The sequence below is a fragment of the Canis lupus genome, chromosome 4 (genome assembly GCF_003254725.2).
Source record: "Canis lupus dingo isolate Sandy chromosome 4, ASM325472v2, whole genome shotgun sequence".
NCBI classification, from domain to species: Eukaryota; Metazoa; Chordata; class Mammalia; order Carnivora; family Canidae; genus Canis; species Canis lupus.
In genome coordinates this window covers 8,439,445-8,462,744 of record NC_064246.1, presented here as the reverse complement: position 1 = coordinate 8,462,744, position 23,300 = coordinate 8,439,445, and the positions used below count along the sequence as shown (strand labels likewise).

Here is a 23,300-nt window from a genome sequence, read left to right as displayed (position 1 = left end):
GGTCACATACGTAACAGGCTGTCAACATGCTGGTCCATGAGGATGAGTTTTACTTCCTCTCTCTGACTCCAAAAGGTGTCGAATAAGCAATTACCACATCAAAAGAAAGAAGGGTGGGGGGGGTCTGAAGTAGTCAAAGATACAACAGCACTCAGATCTAACTGTAAAAGCGTGGTCTACTGTGGATAGAACAATTTCAAGAATAAGTCAATAGAGGAACAGAACTTCTTTCAAATCCTTAATGGCAAGAAAACAAACCTTAGTTTTCTCTCAGTATTTGATTGGATTCGGTAAATTCAAGTTATGAAAATGGATGATTCTGAGTTCAGACCAAAATAAGACACAACTACAGTCAGAGAGTTTTGCATTTTATCCTCATTTTTAACCTACAAAGTGTATAGTGTTCATAAAAGATTTTAATAAATATATTAAGGCTTAAGGTGATCATGGTTTTGAGTGGAAGAGGCAGGATAGCTTTCTAATATACCGGTTTACATTTAGAATCTTCCAGAACAAAAATGTTTGCCATCTTACAGTGAATGACACAAAACACGAGCTTGCCCCTGTTTCTTTTTGCCAACATATCTCTGCGTTCTCTTCCCGGCTCCTCCATTGATAGACAAAGAATGCTACAAATTTTGACTGGTGAACAGAATGCAGTTGATTGTTGTGACCTGAAATATCTACTTTTTTGGTAAAGAGCTTTCACTGAGTCACTGGGACAGTTAGTAATGCAGCTTACAAACAAAACCCAACCAAGAGCCTCAAAAATGATCCCAAAACAAAAGCAAGAAAGGCTGCCGGGACGTATTAAGGGGGGGAGGGGCCCAAATTGTTAGTTTTCCTACATTGCAACCTGAAGGCAATTCCTACAACAGAGTAGCTGGTTGTCTACCACCTGCAAGGAAGTAACTAGTGAAAGTCATCTTGGGTGAAAGGGCTCCGGATGGTCTGCCCCCCAGGATCCTCCTGTTGGATCATGAAAAGGACTCCTCGGCCAGGGTGCCTCTGTACTGTGGTGCCAAGCCGAGGCCATCAAGGCAGACACTCCAGCCACTGGGACAGACTGCCACGTGGATCCTCCAAATTAAACTGGTAGCACTGGCCCCTCGAACCTGAGGACTGCCCTCGATGGAGGAGCAGAGGAGCTTTCTTAGGAGGAGGAGCTAATGCTGACAGTGTGTCCTGTGGTAGCAGCGGCCTGTCTGCTGAGATCCCTCTTCTAGATGGACTCCAGAATCCAGTCGCTGCTGGAGAGCGAGGAGACAGGCAGCGGCAGGTCCCTCGGAGGGCCCCGCTCCCTCCCATCGTGGAGGGTGTGGTGGTCCTGGAAATATTCCTCCTCCTCGTCGAAGAAGCCATTCTCCAGAGCGTAGGTGCAGTCCGGGCTGGATGCGGCCTGGCACGCTCCCTTATATTCCTGAATGGACTCGTAGAGGCTGTAGAGTTGGCAAAGCAAGGACATGTCCAGCTGTCGGAGGCCAACCTTGAGGGACGGGGTAGGGAGGTAAAAACAAGAAGTTAGCACTTAAGTTTAATTTTAGTTGAACACTCAGCCAGCAATCTGCTCAGGCCAGCACATTCTTTCCATGCAGTGAACGACTCAGAGCATCACTTGAATTTTGAGAAACACAATTTTGAGAAAACCTTAATTGTGGGATGCCCACACCTCAGACATGACTCAGTGTGGCAGGGAAGGATCACACCTGCGGGGTGGCGGGCCCCAGCCTGTGGAATTTACCATGGCACTCGGGCACGCCCGGGGAAGGAGCAGCGCTAGAATCCTGGTGGCCCCAGCTGGTTTCACTTTGGATGCCTAGATCCAAGTATGTCATTTCCTCTTGCTACAATCAGATTCAGAGAGGACCCACATGTGCCTCCCCTGACACCACGGTCATTCCCAACTCTGTTGGACAACAGAGTCCCCTTGCCAGTGTTGGCTCCCGGGTCAGTATCACACACCGCCCCTTGGAGCACCCACCCTCTGACCAGCTCGGCCTCTGGGATCCCAAGAGTGGTGTTCAGACTCCCTCTCCTCCGCACAAGCTCAGTCTTACCCAAAGGTGATTAGGGGATCACTCCCTAGAGATTGAATAAATCTAGTAAGACCAGGGGATGGCCTCTAGGGAGTCTCCTGGGAACTACTTTCCACAAGTGGTGACAGAACAAAGAACATTTGAAAGGCACATATTTATCAAGTTCCCCTCTTCCCATAGCTTATCTCAAGGGAAAGAACAGTTAACACAGGAAATGCATTGTTCCCATGAATCACAAAGAGAGAAGGGTTAATCCACTTGGAAATGCAGCCTAGACTAGTGCACCTGACACTTTCACATGCATGACAATCACCTGGGGATCTTGTGAAGCATGCAGCTTCAGGTTCAGCAGACCTCCCTGAGTGGCAAGGGGAGAAACTCAAACTGGATGCTAGGAGACCTGCCTTCTGCTTCCTGGCCCTTGAGCAAGTCATGTATCATCTCTATGCCCTGGCTGATGACAAAAGCGAATCATAATTTCTCTTATGGTGCTACTGGGAGGATTCAATGAGATATCCATCCATTTTAATAAACAGTAATCAGATGCCTCCTGTGTAGTGAGTAAAGGGCTAAAAGCATGAGAACGTGCACATAGAAAACAGAAAGAGAAGATCCACAATCATTACAATTACTCAGTGATGAGACCTGCCACATGGGACTTTCACACAAGGGAAGCTGGGGTCCAGAAAGCAGCATTCATCTCATGACAAGTGTTAAATTCCATTATTCTTCACACCCTTCGATCATACTAAACTACCCAGCAGACATTGGCTATCTCTCTACTACAGCCGAACAGACCATAAAAACAGAACCAGGTCACACTGACTTAGCATATTTTACCAAGACATCCAGGGAAGACTTGAGGATACAGGTCCGAGAGGGCAGACCTGGCTCAATGGCATCCTCTTCCTAAAAGCACACCTTGAGGGGGCAGCCCGGTAGCTCAGCGGTTTAGCACCTGCCTTTGGCCCAGGGTGTGATCCTGAAGACCCGGGATCGAGTCCCACATCGGGCTCCCTGCATGGAGCCTGCTTCTCCCTCGGCCTGTGTCTCTGCCTCTCTCTCTGTCTATCATGAATAAATGAACAAAATCTTAAAAAAAAAAAAAAAAAGTGGGTTCCTGACATTTGTGTTTGAAAAATTACCCAGGCGATTCTGACATCCAGTTCCAGTGAAGAATCCCATGTTCTCGACACAAATACCTGCCTTTCCTGGGTCACTTATATGGATTCCCCCACGAGGTGGCCAGGCAGGGCGGCATGGAATAGAGTGCTGGCTCTGGAGCCTGCCTGCTTGGGCTCAAATGCTGGTTCTACCGCTCGCTAGCTGTGAGAACGTGGGCATCCTGTTCAACTCCTGAAAAGAGTAACAGCTGCTATTGTGGTTATTACATTCACAAGTCTTTCCACTCTGCCAGCCGGCAGGATTTCAACCCGGAAAGGAATGGCAGGTACAGGATTCACCAGCATTTCCTGGAAACAGCAGTGTCCCCATGGTGCCATGTCCCTCTGACCCCAGCTCAATTGAAAAGACTGAGCAGGAGCCACCTGACCCCTTCCACAGAGGGCTGCCGGGGCAGTCAAGCCAGATGAAAATTCACCAGCAAACCTGCTTCTTGAGGACCAGGGTGGTCACTGAGAGGAATCTCCCAGCCTGTAGGTTCCAGGGCTCTTGATATTAGGCATAACTGCTACACATACACACAAATCTAATTTCTCTCTTAACTGCCTTTTATTTTTTAAAAGATTCTAGTTATTTATTCATGAGAGACAGAGAGAGAGAGAGAGAAAGAGAGAGACAGGCAGAGGGAGAAGCAGGCTCCATGCAGGAAGCCCGACGTGGGACTCGATCCCAGGACTCCAGGATCAGGCCCTGGGCCAAAAGCGGAGCTAAATCGCTGAGCCCCCTGGGGCTGCCCTTAACTGCCTTTTAAATATTGAAATACTTTTCATTCCACCACCTCTACTCCCTGAAAAAATCTGTCTTCTCCCCCCAATAGCTTCAGGTCTTCCAACTCTTCTTGACGACGTTCTGGCCCATTTTAACCACCCAGTCCCTTCCCCTGGACTTGCTTCTCAACGGTGTCCAGATTTGAATCCAGCGACTAAACTGCAAGATTCTGTCTTGGCAAGGTCACACCTACCCATCTGTTCCGGGATTTAACACAAGGAATGTAAACTTTAATAAAGAAATTCACACCCTCCTAGAGCCATACTAGTGTTTGCTTAAAAAGTCATAGACTAATAAAATAGAACACTGGATGTTAACTATGCTGCAATTAAAAAAAAGAAATCATAGAAAAGATTCATCTGGAGTCTTGGAGATACTTCTACTGAGTCATTCTGATACCAGTAGGGTTTTACTATCCCAAGAGTGTTTCCCACCTTGGAAATGAAGAATGGGAAAACAAGGGGCACCTGAGTGGTTCAGTGGTTGGGCGTCTGCCTTTGGCTTAGGTTGTGATCCTGGGGTCCTGGGATCAAATCCCCGCAGGGAGCCTGCTTCTCCCTCTGCCTATATCTCTGCCTCTCTGTGTCTCTCATGAATAAATACATATAATCTTAAAAAAAAAAAAGAAAAGAAAAGAAAAGAAAAGAAAGAAAAGAAAAGAAAAGAAAAGAAAAGAAAAGAAAAGAAAAGAAAGGAGGAAAACAAAACAGAAGTGGAAGGGAGCAACACGCTCCTGGACCAGGTCTGACTTGCATCTTCTGAGTAGGCTGGGAGTGGGCACAGATGACAGGAGGAGCCTGGGCTCCACGGCTCCACAGCTCCACGACCCCTGCCAGGTTCTGGGGCGCTGACGTCCTGTGAACCAGCACTACTCAATGACCTGCAGTCCCAGGCTTTTCAGGTGGCATGTCCAAGGTCTCGCAGGCCCTGAGTCAGATCATGCCCTGGACCTCTCTGCACTGCAGCAACTGGATGACTCACAAAGCTGCCCTGTCTTCAGGTGGAATGCTGGCCTAGAAAAGGAGGCCTGACCCGCCTAGGAATACAGCTTGGTCCTGCACACACCTATTACGCAGCTGAACAGATGCCAAGCACTTAGGGTAACTTAACAGGGATATAAGCACACACGCGTGCAGGCATGCCAGCTTCTCAGCGCCTTCTGCAGGCACTAGACCAAAGCTCCTCTGACTTACCAGCAATCCTCCAAATTAGCCAGGAGGGCATGAGGTAAGCAGCAACACGAGCAAACCCGGCCCCCAGCCTGGACGCCTCTCCCTTGGCTGTTGGTTGTTTCAAATACTTTCACTTAAATTTTCTAGAGGCAAATTGCAAATCCCTCAGGCAGCATTCCATGATCCAGTCTGATTTACTGCACCTCATGCCACAGTTGGCCGAATGGAGGCCCCCTCCCCCAGACTGTCCAGACCTGTCCCCACCATGGATGTTAAGGCCTCCTTGCTCACCCCGCCAGTGCCAGCTTCTCCTCCACTCCAGATTTTGACTGGTTCCACCGCAGGTGCTCCTCACTCCCTCCCACCTTCTCTGCCTGCCCTGTTTTTCTCTACTTTTTACTACCAGTGAACACAAGGATCCTTCTAACGTAGGAAAGCCACATGCAGTGGCCCATCTCCCTCTGGGATCCCCCATTATCCAGCACGGAGCCTTGCAGTGTAGACATTCAGATATTGGTTGACTCCATGAAAACCCCTTGCTATAGAGATGCCCTCCCAGAGAACATCCGGCTGCAGAAGCGGCCTGGCAGTGGGGTGGTGCAGGGATCAGCAGGTGGCCCTTTGCACCCAGAGCACCCCAGGAGCACCCTGAAAGAAGCCCCAGACCACATGGTTACTCCCACTTCAACAAAAAAAAAGATTCACCTCCTGCTTGACGGAAGATCCAAACCCAAATTTGCTCCCTGAGTGCTCTTTATAGAGTCACACCTGTCTGCAGCTGGGACAGAAACTCATGACACTCCCAGAAATCAGTCCCTCAACCCTGAAGGCGAGAGGGTACAAGAATGTAGGAAGGGGAATTAAACAGCAGAGTTGTTTCGGAACATGATTAAATCACAGGAACTTGTCCTTCCAGAAAAAAGGACTGGGGGTGGGGGGAACCCTCTGCAAGCCCACTAACCCTCACCACTGTCCCCATTCTACAAACAAGGGAAGCATCTTAGTGATGTGTTCCCACATGTCCCTGAAGACCCAAGAATGGCTGATTTAATTAACAGCTGCATTTAGAAAATACAACTCTTTATTGAAAGTAGATTTTAAAACTTCAGGTAATTTAAGAAAAACACAAAATTCTAAGACTCGGTTATGTGTAGCTCTTATTCTAGACCTTCATACAATTAAGAACAATCAACTAATTTCTACCTCTTTAAACAGTTAATGCCATTCCTTCCTCTCTCAGTCTGGGCTTCCTGCTTAACTTCCTGATCCTTTTCTTCTCTTTTCTAGCACACGGAGCTCCCCTGCACCCCTCCTGCTGTGCACACAGGTGCTCACCGATCCACATCACCAACATCGGTCCAAACAATCCTGAATCATCCTTGAAACTGTCTCAAAAACTCACAATAGACCGGCCACAGGAATATGCCTCAGACTGGGTGGTGGCTCCCAGCTGGGCTTTGGATCACTGAGTTTCTATCTTTGGAGGGTGCCGGGGGAGGGGGTGTTTGTGTGGGGGTGGGTGGGAAGGGTTCTTCCAGTCTTTCAAAAAATTACAACAGACATATGACCATTCAGATACAAGGCTTAAAAGATCAATTTTTTTTAAAGGAAACTTTTGAGTCAGAACAAAGCATCACGAAAAAACTTTAGGATATTTTTTAGAAGTTGTATTTAAGAAAAAGTCTGTTTTATTTAAGAAACTAAAAATAAAAGTTGGGGTAAGTCACTAGTACATGTAAAGAGATATAAACAAAAGCAACTTTTCCTCAAATAAGGCAGTGAGCAGAAAACAGAACAGACATCAAAAGAAATGGTCTTCCATGCCTTGCACCAGGTCCCCAGCTAAGTCTGGGATGGGGGGGATCTGGGCAGAAGCAAGGCAAGGTGTGGGGTGGGTTAGTTCAGGTCACACTGGGGTCTGCTCTGAAATGACCCCTGCCCCCCCACAGCAGACCATCTATCTGCCTACCACTGAATTCCTCAATCTAAGATGATAAATACCCTACCCCATATGGGCTGGAAGGGATATATAGATCCCCAGAGAAGCTACAAAATCACAAACTATAGCATAGGGAAGGGGGAGCCCTGAAATATGGGGACAGATTTAAAAAAGGTTTGTTGTAAAAAAAAAAAAAAAAAAAAGGTTTGTTGTATGAAAGTTTACACTGAAACATAAGGTGGTAGGAATGTGGTTTAACAAATTAGGGTATAGTCATACAGTAAATACTAGGCGGTCATTTCAAAGGATGAGCAGCTGGGTATGTACTAGAGCAGAACAGTGACCCACGTGTGCTGCTGAGCACAGAAGCTCAGGTTACCAAGTATGTTAGCAGGAACCCACTTTATATGTAAATACACACACATGTGCAAACTTCTGACAGGAGACAAGGTTTGTTAGAAGAACTTCTAGAAAGTGGGATCGGTACTTGAAGCCTTCTGTACTGCTTAATTTTTTTCTCAACAAGCACATAATACTCTCTCAATTGTAAAAACCAGTAGTAATAAAAAAGCGCATCATGTAGGCACACTGCGTACAACTGCATGCCTGCAAAACTTTTGTGGAGGACTGCTTGGCAAGGTCTGTCAAAAGCCTTAAGAGAGCACATAACTTTTAATCAGCTAAGTGTTCATTTGTCTCTTTAAGATTTTATTTATTTTGGGGGGGGGGGGGACGGGGGGCGCAGAGAGAGAGAGTCCCAAGCAGACTCTGCACTAAGTGTGGAACCTGACCAGGGGCTCTATCTCGCAACCCTGAGATGAGGACCTGAGCCAAACCAAGAATCGGACACCCAACTGACTGCACCATCCAGGTACCCCTAACTGTTCATTTCTAGGGATTGACTGGAGACAAGAAAATCTCAGTTGGACACACATATGAGATCCTCTGACTCTGTTATGAGGAGGAGGTTGGGATCCTGAAAAATGAAGGCCCTCGACTGAGAGCCTATGGGGGGAGGGGGCTGGCAGGGCAGGGAGCAGGTGCTCAGGACTCTGGCACCCGTGCTCTGACCATCAGCCTGTACTGCTGAGCAGCTGACCGGGGCAAGGAGATGGCACAATGTCAGCTGTGGTATGCAGCAAGCTGCTCGTGTCACAAGTGACTTTTATTTTTGGCTTTTCTGAATTTTCTGGATTTTCTACCATGAACATCCAGGACATTAACTTAAAATGACAACACTTTCAAAGTTATCTTTTTAAAATGAATGCGGGGCAGCCCTGGTGGCTCAGCGGTTTAGCGCCTGCCTTTGGCCCAGGGCGTGACCCTGGACACCCGGGATCAGGATCAACTCCCACATCGGGCTCCCTGCATGGAGCGCCTGCTCCTCCCTCTGCCTGTGTCTCTGCCTCTCTCTCTGTGTGTGTCTCTCAAGAATAAATAAATAAAATCTTAAAAAAAAAAAAATAGGGATCCCTGGGATCGAATCCCATGTCGGGCTCCCGGTGCATGGAGCCTGCTTCTCCCTCTGCCTGTGTCTCTGCCACTCTCTCTCTGTGTGACTATCATAAATAAATAAAAAAAATTAAAAAAAAAAAAGAATGAGGGTGCCTGGGTGGCTCATTTAGTTAAGTGTCTGCCTTTGGCTCAGGTCATGATCCCAGGGTTCTGGGATGGAGCCCCACATGGGGCTCCCTGCTCAGCAGGGAGGCTGCTTCTCCTTCTCCCTCTGCTTGTGCTCGCTTGCGCTCTTTCAAATAAAATATTTTTAAAAAATTAATAAAATGTAATGAATGACTAAGCATATACAGATGGCTTGTGAATTTATTTTAGAAAGGACTTGGGAAATGCCCCAAATCTAATCAAGGTGTCCAGCACATATCTGCGGGGCTGGAATGTAATAAAGCAGTGACCTAATGGATTGTAACCTGATTTCTGAATAAAGGATGTGATGACAGAAGGACACTGACCTGCATACTGTTTTGCAAAGGAAAACCGAAGAGAAAGACTCCTTTGGTGTTGATCCAGTAGGGAAGGGGCTATTAACTACTCAAGCTTCACTGAAGTACCCCTGCAGGAACTCGAAGCTCCCTGGTGGCCTGTCAGTCTGTAGAGCCAAGCTAGACTTTAACTCAGTATAGAAGGGATGTAATTTTTTGGTCTAAATGTATGCTGTTCAACATGGTACCACTAGTCACATGTGGCTGTCGGACATTTGAAATGTGACTAGTCCCAATGGAGGTGCTTTGTAATTTTGGAGAGTTAGACAAAAAAAAAAGAGAATGTAAACATCCTATTATAACTTTTTAAATACTGATTAAACATTGAAGTAATATTTTAGACTTACTGGGTTAAATATATTATTAAAATTAACTTTATTTGTAGGGTTTTTTTCATATAGCTACTAGAAAAATTTAAATTACATTTATGACTCTCATTATCTTTTTATTGGGCAGCCCTGGTCTAGACTAGGGGTCCGCAGACTGTGGCCCATGGGCCACATCCATGCTCCTGTCTGTCTTGGGGTGACCTAAGAAAGCAAAGAATGGTTTTTATAGATGAATATTTGCAACTGATTTGATAAAAAGGAACAGTAGCTTTGTATCCCAATAAAGTGAAGTGTTTTCTCATCCCAAAAGAATTCTTATGGAAAAATATTTTCTCTTGCTGTACCTACATAACATCTCTAATTTTATCACTTGGCCCTAAAAATTAAAAAAAAAAAAAAGGCTCCCTGGTGGCCTGTCAGTTTGTGCTCACGACGCAAGCTTCCAATCCATCTTGTGGCTCCTACACACCACTCTCGTGTCCTGGGTGGAAAAGCATCTGTGCTGTTTGGTCTGCTTTACCCCTGTGAATACCCTAGGCCCACTGGGCTGAGGACTAGACTCTAAAGAGCCAGGGTGATTCAGCGACAGGAAACAGACCAGGCGTATGGTTGCACCCCCAGATTAAGCCACACCCAAAGCTTGCGCAGCTCTGCACTTGCCCATTCACCTTCTCAACCAGGTAAGGGAGTTTCAGTTGTTTTGCTGCTGACAGCTGAGGGCATCCACAGACAGAGCCCATTCTGCAACCTCTCCTCAGACACGCTTGTTTCTCTCCAACCTCAACTTACACTGGTACCAATGAAGCCTGTTTCCTCTTGTGCCGTCCTAGGCAGAGCTGAAGAAAAGCAACCAACCATTTTCTTTAAGTAATGCCTTTGCTCATTCTTTTACTTTTTTTCCCATCATAAAAATAAAACATTCTAATTATGTTAAAATTTCAATGGTTCACAATTATGTAAACCATCCTTCCTTAATTCCATGGTCTAAAGCAGCTATCTTCAAATGTTTTACTGTTGGGACCTCTTTATACTCTTAAACGGTGGAAGGCCCCAACAAGTGCTTGTTATGTGGGATATACCTCTCAATATTTATCTTATTACAAGTCAAAACTGAGAAGCTTTAATATTGATCCACTTAAACATAAATAATATACTCATTGCATGTTAATGACATTTTTATAAACAATACCATTTGTAAATCTCTTTCTTTCTTTCTTTCTTCTTTCCTTCTTTCTTTCTTTCTTTTTTTACTATTTTGTAAATCTTTTTTTTGTATGGCTAATCTTCTGCATTGATCCTTTGTGACAGGTTGTTTTGGTTTAAGTAAATGAAGAAAATCTGGCCTCACACAGATATGTAATAGCCTTTTAGGAAATTGTAGAGGATATTCTTTCTTTGATGCTACCCCTTAGCTGGCTGCAGTGTGGAATTTGAAACTATGCCACTGAACTTCTCATACTGTCACATTAAAATCCATTAATCTTGCACTTTGAATAGATCTTTTAACCATGCATGATTTTCTAACTGCAAGCATTAGTTCTATGAAAAAGGTGAAAAATTGACTGAATTATGCAGATCTTCCAAATGTTGATACACTTCCTTAGGTAGTATTTTAAAGCATCACATTTATCTGTATGACCACCACATAATTATGGACACCGAGAATGTCTCCAGACCACATTTTAAGAACTTTTGTTTTAGAGACACCCACTTTTAGGGGCACCTGTATGGCTCAGTCAAGGGTCCAACTCTTGGTTTCAGCTCAGGTCATGATCTCAGAGTCCTGAGATCAAGCCCCATGTCAGGCTCTATGCACAGTGAGGAGTCTGTCTCTCTCCCTCTGTCCTCCCTCCTTTCTCTCTCTCTTTCTCTCTCAAATAAGTAAAACCTTTAAAAACACATATATTTTAAAAATAAAGATACCCACTTTTAGCAGTTTAGTATACATCCCTCAAGACAGTATGTTTATGCAAGCTGGTTTTTAACTAGTTACCACAAATACAAATGTATACACATACTGTTTTGTAACTTGCTTTTTCATACTATGAACAGCAGATATCATTCATCAAGGATTTGTATTAAAGCCTAAAAGCTCATTGCCCAAGATAATGAGTGTGGACATGGGTACAGGTGATGTTGAAATTAGGTGCGACTGGAGGGGAAAAACATGACTTGCTAAGAGTCATACTGGAACCCAACACACAATTGAAGGTTAATTTGTGTTCTGCCATTTTCTTGAATGATATCCAATTAAATGAAACTCCCCCACTGCAAGAGGAGATGAAGTTAGGGGACAAAATCTGAAGTTAAAATCAGAAAACCAAGTTCTTGTACAACATATAGAAAACCTCATGTCAACAGCTGGTGTTTGTAGGCAACTGACATAAAAAGCACAAGAAATTCTGTTTTTACAGTGTCTATTTCCCCAACCCCTCACCATTATGATGAGGATTCTTTCGGAGCTCTGCCGTTGTTTCAGATAAAGCAGGATACCTTGTTTTTCTTCGCATATCTGTGGTTATAAGGGTTGTTAAACACCTTGGCATTCAACTGCATTGAACGTGCCTATTTTCTAAGTGCAGTTGACAACTTAGAAACACACCAAACACCCTCTTTCTTTTTTCTTTTTTTAAAGATTTTATTTATTTATGAGAGACACAGAGAGAGAGAGAGAGAGAGGCAGAGGGAAAAGCAGGCTCCATGCAGGGAGCCTGATGTGGGACTTGATCCCAGGACTCCAGGATCACGCCCTGGGCTGAAGGCAGACGCTCAACCGCTGAGCCACGCAGGTGTCCCAACACACTCTTTCCATGGTCTCTAGTCTCCAAATGTATTTCAGTAATCCTCCTCAGCCCAGCCTCTCCAGTCAGTAACAGGCCTGGTGCCCTCCAGAGGCGGCCCCTCCACTGGAGAGCACTGGCCAGAGGACAGAGCCTCTCTCCTCTCCATCAAAGGCAGTGCTTCCTCCCAGAATCCTTGCAGATGGGATTCTAGACCTGCAAAATTAGGCCAGCCCACCATGCTTAGGGCCAATCACAGCAGTGAGCAGAAAGCACTCATAAAACCAGAGAAGACCACATGCCTTAACGAATTTCTATAGCACCAAAAGGAAGTTGAAGAGTCTGTCTCCAAAGTCCTGGTGGCTCAGTCCACTGAGCATTTGACTTCTGCTCAGGTCATGATCTCAAAGTCCTGGTTTCTACATCTCCAGGTTAAGTGTCTATGAAGGAAGGAGCAACAGGAAAGAAAGAACCGCCTTTGTGTGCCCTGCCTACTTATCACTTGGAAACATCTGGAGCCTGTGGGCAACCAATGAGATGAATAGAAGGTCAGAGCTCTGGAGAATGACACTGGATTATTGGGGGCAAATATCTTACCAGCCAGTCTCACGGCTGGTTTCCTGTTCGTGGAGTCCATGGCCCATCTAGAAGGTTTCATACATAGGATCATGAAAAATTTAGCTTTTCCAACTGAGGTGTGAAGTCTCTGTGGAATTCAGGTGGGCATTCCAGAAGCACAACTGCAAAGCTTCCACTGCTGCTTGGTGGAGGGAAGTGCACAAGGGCCACAGTCCTCATTTTGAGCCCTCCCTGAGCTACCTTGGCCGCACAACATCAAAGATCTACAGCAGTGCTGGCCCAGGGAGATGCAGAGATGCTCACCCCTTGCTCCGTTGAAGTCCCCTATCAGTGAAGAGGTGCCCAAAGTGCCAGGACACTTTCACATGTAACAGATGAATGCCTTTAACCAAAAGCGGGGGAAAGCAGAGGGTTTTGCTTCTTCTTCCCTTTTTTTTTTGAATTTTATTATTTATTTATTTATTTATTTATTTATTTATTTATTTATTTATTCAAGAGAGACACAGAGAGAGAGGCAGAGGCAAAGGTAGAGGGAGAAGCAGGCTTCCTGTGGGGAGCCCAATGTGGGACTAGATTCCAGGGCCATGGGATCACGACTGAGCCGAAGGCAGATGCTCAACCACTGAGCTATATCCAGGCATCCCAAGGGTTTTACTTCTTGCAAGATACTTATAAGTTAGGAAAAATATTTATAGTCTCTGCAGGTCGGGGCAGTAATTGATCAAAGTTAAAGAGGTATGAAAAACATCTTTCAATCCTCTGTATCTTCAAATCTTGGGACTGTAATTATAACCTCAGAGGTAGCATCAAAAGTGAATCAAACCAGGGACGCCTGGTGGCTCAGTCCATTAAACACTTGACTTCAGCTCAAGTCATGATCTCAAGGTCCCAGGATTGAGCCCCACCTGGGGTCCCCACTCAGTGGGGAGGCTGCTTGTCCCTCTGCCCCTCTCCCTGCTCCTGCTTGCTCCCTTTCTCAAATAAAATCTTAAAAAAAAAAAAAAAAAGAATGAAACTAGGCCAGTGACCCCACCAGCCTGCCCTTACAGCCCCACCCCCACCCCAAGGACATGTGCAGGATTATACACACACACACACTCACACACACACACTTCTAGTTGTGCTTTCATTGGGTGGATCTTGGGGGTGGGGACAAGTACCATAGAGTAATTATGGCCTAAAAACTTTAAGAACTATCACAGACAACCTAATTTTTGATGAACGGAGTCCAAGAATAGCAAGTTTGCACTGCTCTTCCTTTTCTTTGTAGATTTACAACTACCAGGTATAGCCGAGCAAGTGTCCCCAGATAGCAAGCACACTACAACAGGTAGGTCCTGCACACGTACCTACATTATTTTATGACAGAGCAAACTTCTGCAGGAGCCCTGAAGACCCATAAAGGCAGGAGGGGAAAAGAGTTATATTGCTATAGCCAAAAGGAGCCTTCGTGGAAAAAAACAAACAAAAAAAACAGAGCCTTGTGGCATTTAATTCTTTTTCCCCATAGGGGACCTATAGCTGGAAATAGTGAAGTGCTTGCCCAAATTATATCACATAATCTAATAACAGAATTCAAGCTCTTGAATCCTGCTTCAGGAGCTTCCCAATTCTTTTTTTAAGGTTTTATTTATTTATTCATGAAAGACACAGAGATAGAGAGAGGCAGAGACACAGGCAGAGGGAGAAGCAGGCTCCATGCAGGGAGCCCAATGTGAGACTCGATCCCCGACCTCTAGGATCATGCCCTGAGCTGAAGGCAGAGCTTAACCGCTGGGCCATCCAGGCGTCCCAGGAGCTTCCCAATTCTTAAAGGGCTTGTTAAAAGTGCAGATTCTGCTTTCTCCAAGATTCTGATACTGCTGGTATAGGAAGAGGCCCAGCAATCAGCATTTCAGCAAGCAGCCCAGGGGATTTTGGGGCCAGTGGTCCATCCTTTGGGGAACACAGTTAACCATGCTGGTGCTAGGACCAGTGAAAAGAAAAAGAAAAGACAGTATTAAAGGCCACAGACACTCCTTCCTACTCTCCTTGATCAATATCAATCAAGAATGCTATATTGGTAGCTAACAGTTTTATTCCATATGGGATTTCATAGGCCTGACTTGGGATTGGACCTTTACCATAAAACCTTTTAAAGACTAAAATCCCCTTTCTAAGACACTGGTTTCACACACAGGATAAGAACTGAAATCCACTGGGATGTGGGCTATTCAAGCTAATGCACATCTCCTGGAATACAGTTCACTGCACAAACTCATTAGACATTTAGTTCTCTCAACTAAAATGCAGGGAAGAGGAGCATTGCTGGTCTCAGAAATCAAGTTTTATTTAATCAGATTAAATTTTTCCCCTAAACCATTGCAGCTCAGGAACTCAAAAGTTCCGAGTGGATGATTTCCCACTCCTGCATGGGTTGGTGACCAAAATAACTACTTGACTTTTTTTTAAAAGATTTTATCTATTCATTTGAGAGAAGGGGAAGGGGCAGAAAGAGAAAGAGAATCCCAAGCAGGCTCCATGCTAGGTGCAAGCCCAACGCAGGCCTTGATCTCACGACTCTGAGGATCATGATCTGAGCCGAAATCAAGAATTGGCCACTCAACCAACTAAACCACCCAGGTGCCCCACTATTTGACAGTTTTAAGGGGAAAAAAAGAATATAAAAAAGGGATTCTAAGTCAAAGCTACTAGAACTTGCCCCTGATGGTTTGAGAGGCAAAACCCAAAAACCTCCAGAGATGCTGCCCTCAAAGCTCTGCTGCCCCCCACATCTGAGGATCTTCTATGTTTTCATGACTCTTTGGGATGTCCGAACTTAATGAGCTAATGTCCCAGAACTGCTGAGCAGGTGTCCTACATACACACTTCAAGGAAGGGGTGTAGGGGTGTGTGTGCATGTGTCAGGGGTCCCGGCTGACACTGCAAGTCAAGGGAGTCCTTCAGCCATGTGCAAGGATTTGAAATGCCAACCAAGGTCTACTGAGCAAAGGGGGCTTTGTCAGCTTAACAGATAAGAATCTTTCCAGGGCAGCCCGGGTGGCTCAGCGGTTTGGTGCCGCCTTCTGCCCAGGGCGTGATCCTGGAGACCCGAGATCGAGGCCCATGTTGGGCTCCCTGCATGGAGCCTGCTTCTCCCTCTGCCTGTGTCTCTGCCTCTGTGTGTGTGTGTGTGTGTGTGTGTGTGTGTGTGTGTGTGTCCCTGATGAAGAAATACATAAAATCTTAAAATAAAATATCCTCCTCTGATGTTAAAAAAAAAAAAAAGCCCAACAACCAACAAACTCAGCTTCTTGTTTTAAAGGACTCTTTCTGGTCTATAAAGCAGTAACCCTCTGTGTGACCCTCACAGCTTTCCAAATGGGCCCACTAGGGCAGGGGGCCAGGACCTGCAGCAGCACAGAGCTTCACAGCATTGGGGTTCCTAGCACATTAGAAGGGTTCCTAGCACAGGGAACTGCTGAAATGTGCAGTGCAGTAGAAAGCATGATCTTCCAGCAGAGCACAGTGCCAATCACAGGACAGAACTCTGTGCCCTCCCAGAGGCCTGGATGCCAACTGTCCCCACTGCTCGCCGTTCCACTCTCACCATCCGTCAAATGCTTATCACCAGGTCCAAATCTCCTTTCCAGCCACCAGATTCTCATCCTTACATGCACCCAGGCAGTATAATACAAAGGTTAAAACAGGCTTTAGGACACACCTGGCTGAATATGTGATCACAGAGGAGTTAAATTCTGAGTGATTTTTTAAAAAAAACGTATGAAATAGGATGGACCTAGAGGGCATTACGCTAAGTGAAATAAGTCAGAGAAAGACAAATACCATATGATTTCACTTACATGTGGAATCTAAAAAGCAAAACAAATGAACAAACAAAAAGCAGAAACAGACCCATAAATACAGAGAACAAACTGATGGCTGCCAGAGGAGACAGGTAGGGAGGATGGGGAAAATGGGTAAAAGGGAATGGGAGATGCAGACTTCCAGTTCTGGAATGGGTAAGTCACAGGGATGAAAAGTAAAGCACAGAGAATGTAGTCGATAGTACGGCAACAGCAGTGTATGGGGACAGATGGAAGCTACGCTTGCAGTGAGCACAGACAGCATAACATACAGACTTGAGTCACTCTGCTGTACATCTGAAACTAATATGACATCATGTGTCCACTACACTTCAATAAATAGATAAATAAAATGGCCTTTTTCAAGGATTTTAATTTATTTATTTGAGAGAGGGGGAGGGAGAGAGAGTGGGCACAAGCAGGGGGGAAGGGGTAGAGGGACAAGCAGCCTCTCCACTGAGCAAGGAGCCAGATTGGGGCTCGATCCTAGGGCCCTGAGGTCATGACTGAGCCAAAGGCAGATGCTTAACCAACTGAGCCACCCAAGTGCCCAAATAGATATTGAGTACCCAACTCACAGAGAAGTTATGATGTATAGAAAGCATTTACACTGTGCCTACACAGGAGATATCCCAAACAATTAAGTGATGATCTCAAGGTGCTTGGACTATGAGTAACTTTTAATTGTTTTGCTTAGCTGCACTTTCCATTAAAAAGCTGAAATCACCTCCCAGGCTCTAATGTTAACTAGCAATTCCTGCATTTTCTCCATCAGAGAAGCATCCCCCATTTGATTCCTGTTTCCTGTTCACTGGCCCCCCACCCTGCTGGAGGCTCTCACCTTCTCCAAGCACACTTCCGGCATCTCCCGCTTCCAGCCTTTTTTGCATCCTGCTATCAAATTGGAGCTATTCCCTTATTCCAGCTTTGCTGCTACTTCCCCACTGCCCTTGGCCCTTTGTTAAAATTCTGTTGCCTTCAGAGGCCTTCCCACCCCACCACTGCTTGCACAGGATTTAAAAAAAAAGGGGATTAACCACATTGATCTGTAATTGCACAGGACCTTTTCAAACAGGGATTAATCACATTCTGCCAAGATTTCTAGTAAGTTCCTTGGTACAGATTTGACCCCAGGCCTTCCAATTAAATAGATTGACACAAACTATTCCGCAGATAATTTAGGAATGCACTCAGTTTAGGTTACCACTCAGACCCCAGGGCCCCAGGTTAGTGAATCTCTTAGAGCCAAAAGACCTAGGGCACTTTTAAAAGACCTGTGACATTCTGTGAAAGGACATGTCAAGGCCTGTAGCCATATCTTTCTTACCTTTCTCTCAGCTAAATATCAGACTGACCAAAGATGGCTGTTTATTTCCCTTGCGCTTCAAACAGTTAGGCTTAGAGAGAGCTCTGGTCCAAGGCATAATTATAAGGTTGTGGCTGTTCTCCAGCTGCACCAGGAGGGACCCGGAAAAATACTTTCGGGAATAGCACATTGACTCCCCACGCCACCAGAGCATGTTTATAAACCAGAGCTTCACAACAGAAGTGGCTGTGAGGTTTTCCTGTCTGTTCCAGTATGGGACTTAACCCAGGGTGAATCTTCCCATTCAGCCCCATGTTTATGCTACATCTAAATGCAGACTGTAAACATAGTAGATGTAGGTTTATCTAATTAAAATGCAGCTCACTGGCTGTGCAATGCTGGTGTCGATTAATGTTCATTATTAAATAAAAACTGTTGTCTTGGAATTTAAGTCATTCTGTTAAGAAGCTTACAAAATCTATTCAGAGAGAATTGGAAATCACTATTTCAATGCCAGCTAGAGTGGGAAGACAGTATCTAACTGATTTAGAAATGTTCATTTAAGGCTGATTTTCTAGATTTAATTAAGCCTTACCTTTCAGAACAGATATGCTCCTGAAAACAAAAAAGAGGCATAAATTGGAAGTTTCTAAGCAATACTGTAACGTACTAGTCGCATATTTAAAGCGTTTCTGTGATAAGTTTTTTGGCAGGAAACTTAGGAAAAAAGCAGCTTTCATATAGTAGATTTTCTTAATAAAGTTTTTAAGTGTACTCAGAACCTGCACTAAGTGAAAGAAGGGGCAGATTCCAGAAAGAGAGCGGGCGGCCAGGCTAAGTGATCAGGGGCGGCGAGAGCGTGGAAAGGAGGAAGTTCCCCAGCTCCCTGCTGGCCTGGCCGGGCTGGGCCGGGAGGCGAAAGCCCGGGAAAGGCTCAGCGCCACCTAAATCCCTGCCCTTGTTCTGCCTTTGGCGTCACTGAAATCGCGTGTCCCGGTCCGCACACACCTAATGTACTTCCCGAGGACTGACAGGAACTAAGCCCCATTGTTTGGCGCCCGGACACAACCCGAAGGGCCCAGGCGGGCTTCACCTGGCCGGGGCGCGCCCCTCCGCTCTCGGCGGGTTTGGGGCCGCGGCCGCCCCGCGGTGGTCGGTTCTGCACGCGCCGCCGGGCCGCGGGGAGGGCGCGAGGGCTGTTCCAGCCTCCGTCTACGCCCGCGCGGACAAAAACTGTCCTTTCCAAGACAGGAAAATCCAATCGCACACGGCCCTGAACCCCGGCGGGTCTGTGCCGCTCCGGAGGCCGGTGACCGAGTCGCGCCCGCCGCGAGGCCACAGCGAAGCCCACGCCGAGCCAGCAGCGGCCGCGCGTGGGGCGCCCGGGCCCGAAAGCTGCCGCCCCAGTGGGGGGCCTCCCCGGGCGAGCGTCCTCCGCGGACAGAGAGGATGGTAAGACGGGGAGCGCAGAGGACGGCGCCCGGGACTCGCGAGCCAGAGGGCGGCGGGCGCGAGGCTTCCGGAGCAGAGCGCGGGGCCGGGCGGCTTTCCCGGGACGGCGAGACCGCACGGACCCCCCGCCGCGGAGCCCCCTTACCATCTCCTTGCGGAGCAGGGCCAGCGCGGCGTCCAGGTTGGGCGGCTTGGCGGGCAGCCCCGCGGCCCGGGCCCCGCCGCCGCTCGCGCCCCCGCGGCTCAGCTCGTCCTGGATGCGCGACTTCTGCGCGTACAGCCGCTCCAGGTGCCGCCAGCCCCCCGACGCGCCGCCGCCCGACGCCGAGTGCAGCAGCCCGCTCAGGCTCTTGGGCAGCGGGGGCAGCCCGTCCACCCGCAACCCCCGGACCGCGTCCGCCACCCCCGCCGCCGCTCCCGCCCCGCTCATCTCGCCGGGCCCGGCCACGCGCCCTGCCCCGCCGCCGCCGCCGCCGCCCCGGCCCCGAGGCTCTCCCGGCCCGCCCCCTTCCCGGCGGCGCCCCGCCCACTTCCCCTCCCCGGCGCCCCGCCCCCGCCCCCGCCCCCGCCCGCGCTCCGCATCCCCATCCCCGCCCGGCGCCCTGCCCGCCCCGCGCCCCCAGCCCCGGCCCGGCGCACCTCCAGCCCCGCCCATCAGCCCCCCGGCCCCCTTCCCCCGCGATCCCCCAGTCCCGCCCCCGCACGCCCCGCCCCCGCACACCACCCCCTGCTCCCATCCCCGCGTCCCGGCTCACCTCCAGCCCCGCCCATCAGCCCCCCGTCCCCCTCCCTGAGCCCGCCCCCAGGTCCCGGCGCTCCCCAGCCCCGCCCCCACACGCCCCCCACCCCTGCTCCCATCCCCGCGCCCCGGCTCACCTCCAGCCCCGCCCATCAGCGCCCCGCCCATCAGCCCCCCGCCCCTCCCTGAGCCCGCCCCCAGGTCCCGCTCCCCAGCCCCGCCCCCGCACGCCCCCGCCCCCACCCTGCTCCCATCCCCGCGCCCCGGCTCACCTCCAGCCCCGCCCATCAGCCCCCCGCCCCTCCCTGAGCCCGCCCCCAGGTCCCGCTCCCCAGCCCCGCCCCCGCACGCCCCCGCCCCCACCCTGCTCCCATCCCCGCGCCCCGGCTCACCTCCAGCCCCGCCCATCAGCCCCCCGCCCCTCCCTGAGCCCGCCCCCAGGTCCCGGCGCTCCCCAGCCCCGCCCCCACACGCCCCCCACCCCTGCTCCCATCCCCGCGCCCCGGCTCACCTCCAGCCCCGCCCATCAGCCCCCCGCCCCTCCCTGAGCCCGCCCCCAGGTCCCGCTCCCCAGCCCCGCCCCCGCACGCCCCCGCCCCCACCCTGCTCCCATCCCCGCGCCCCGGCTCACCTCCAGCCCCGCCCATCAGCCCCCCGCCCCTCCCTGAGCCCGCCCCCAGGTCCCGCTCCCCAGCCCCGCCCCCGCACGCCCCGCCCCCACCCCCTGGTTCCCGGCTCACCTCCGCGAGCTCACGGGACTCCCCCCCTCCCGGGACTCCCCCCTCACCTGCCCACCTCCTCCCGGAACCGAGTCCTGGCCCGGCTGCCCCACTCCCAGCGAGGTGGGCTTCCCAGCAGCCGCCAAAGCTGCCTGTAACTGCCGAGGGAGCCCCCCTGTCGGACGCAGCCCGACGGACGGCTGGCGGGGGGTGGGGAAGGTCGGAGAGGAGGCGGGCAGTGCTGGATCCGCGATCCCGCCGGCGGTCTCCGTCCCCGGAGGCCCGGGGGCCGAGGCGGGGGAGGCCGGGCTCTGGCCACAGGACCCCCGCCTCGTCCCAGGGCTGAATCCGGAGCGCCTCTCGTCGGGGTCAGCTCGCCGCCGGGAGGGTGGGGACACCCAGACCCGCGCAAACCGTTTATTCCCTCCGCTAGGGCAGGCTGGCCTCACCGGTGACCGTGCCCAGCCCTACCGACGCCGACGGCGGCCGAGAGCTCCAGGTCCACTTTGCAACTTGGGAACGCAAACAGACTCGTCTTTCAGCCTGGCTGGGAACGCAAGAGCGATTCTAGATGGAAATGGGACGAAAGTAGAGAAAACTTAAATCTCGGACACTATCCATCAGTTCTGAGGCAAAAATAAACACTCACGACTCACACCTCAGAAAGAGAGAGAAAAAAGGCAGAGAGACACCGGCTGTACCCCTTCTAGGAAGAATAAACATGACAGTTATAACCGGATTAGAGACGGAAAAGTAAGGAAAGGACTGATTAGCAGACAATAGCCTCACCGCAAATTAAAAACCAACGCTGCACGCCTAGGGTGGATCACTTGAATGCCCACTGATGACTGATTTTATTTATCAAAGGAATTTAATTGTTCTAAATACCCAAAAGGATCATAATAATAAAGGGTTCTGAGCGCTTCAGACACCCCACATAAAAGAGGCCTGCATTTTGGGGAGGGGGGGTCTTTTCCCCTTTAATCCACCTCCCCAGAATCCATGTGTTTCACACTGGCTCTTGTTCTCCGCCCTTGCACTGCCTGAGATTGACATGAAGAAGCCCCAGGGTGGGTAGTGTGATTTGAGGGCATCAGGAAGGCTCCCACCCCACCCACTGCCCAGAATCTTCCACCTCATCACTGTGCCTCACCTTCCACTAATTATCTAGTCACATTTCCGGATTTCAGGTATTCATTCATTAGCCTATTTAAACAGCGGGTGTCTTTGGGAGAGGGACAGACTGCTTGTGTGGGGACTAAGGGAGTAGAGGGGATGGGCAATATTTTGACCTTTTACTTACACCCTAGCATGAATTCCTTTAATTCCCTGTGTCACATGACTGTGTCTTGCAGTGCCTAGCCGAAGTCACTGATGTTAGCTCATCAGAGGATGGATATGTAGGAGTGCAGTGAGAAAAGAGATGGTGTTAAAGCATCAGGGTACTGAAGTCATTTTAAAGTACATACTTGAGGGGATTATGGATGACAAGGAAAGAAGGTTAGGGCCTGCTAAAATAGCAACATGAGGTCCCTGGTGCCAGGACTGACGGGCAGCTCTGATGATGCCAACCCATGGTTTTAAAGACAGACTGTGCATTCTGGCACCGTGAAGTGAGCATATTGAAAGTCCCCTTATATCAACACATAACATCCAGGTGTGACTAGAATTACCGTAGAATTTCTATGCTGCTGAGACTTTATTTCTATAAACCCAAAAGGCAATTGTGCAAGAGCCCACCAAATATCTTAACACCCAAGGAAAATGTCAGTCGGCACCTGCTTATTCAAAGGCCAATATAAGGTACCTTTTAAGGGTCATACTTATAACAGGAATGAAATAATAAATAACTTCTTAAAATACAGCTAAACCTTAAACAACACGGGGGTTAGAGGCACCCACCACAGTCAAAAATCCATGTATAACTTTTGACTCCTCCAAAACTTAATTACTACTAGCCTACTATCGTTAAGAGACCTTACCAATCATGTAAACTGTCGATTAACAAGTTTATATGTTTACGTATTCTATACTGTATTCTTATAGTAAAGCTAGAGACAAGAAAAGGTTATGAAGAGAATCATAGAGAAGAGAAAGTACTTTACTGTACTTATTGAAAAAAAATCTGCGCATAAGTGGATCTGCATAGTTCAAACCTGTGTAGTTCAAACCTGTATATGTTTTTTGCTTTAGTTCAATTCTGAAACACCAGTATTCTGACCCCGAGCCAGAATGAGGCCCAGCTGTCTACTGTACAGCTAAATCAACCTTTTTTTCATATCTTTTTGTTTTTGTTTCGTTGTTCACAAGTTCTTGGAGGTCAGGAAATGCAGACTTTTAATCCAGTGCTCTCTTCAGTAACCCTCACCTCTTCTTAGATTTAAAGATGAAGGTCGGGGGGATCTGGGCCTTGGAACACAGACCTCCAAGTCACCGGTATCTGGTGCCACCCACCAA

General features: G+C 48.6%; 1 protein-coding gene and 1 long non-coding RNA gene across 2 annotated transcripts; one reads left to right on the top strand and one right to left on the bottom strand.

The window, feature by feature from the left end:
• Positions 1-352: 352 nt before the first annotated feature.
• FAM89A (family with sequence similarity 89 member A) lies at positions 353-19,833 on the bottom strand. Its single transcript, XM_025448548.3, has 2 exons — positions 19,531-19,833; positions 353-1,486 (listed from the first exon to the last, which is right to left on the bottom strand). Exons 1-2 carry the CDS (start codon positions 19,813-19,815, stop codon positions 1,223-1,225), a joined length of 549 nt encoding a protein of 182 aa, XP_025304333.1. The 5' UTR covers positions 19,816-19,833; the 3' UTR covers positions 353-1,222.
• LOC118354547 (uncharacterized) lies at positions 18,907-21,669 on the top strand. The gene is made up of 2 exons (XR_007410106.1): positions 18,907-19,385; positions 21,277-21,669. It is a non-coding gene; the product is annotated as an uncharacterized LOC118354547 (long non-coding RNA).
• The last annotated feature ends 1,631 nt before the right edge of the window (positions 21,670-23,300 follow it).

Bases quoted from the DNA above. Each gene is read 5' to 3' on its own strand.
- FAM89A (XM_025448548.3), bottom strand. From the start codon at position 19,815: ATGAGCGGGGCGGGAGCGGCGGCGGGGGTGGCGGACGCGGTCCGGGGG. The intron at 1,487-19,530 runs GTAAGGGGGCTC...CCGTCCCTCAAG, and splicing joins CCCTGCTCCGCAAGGAGATG to GTTGGCCTCCGACAGCTGGA.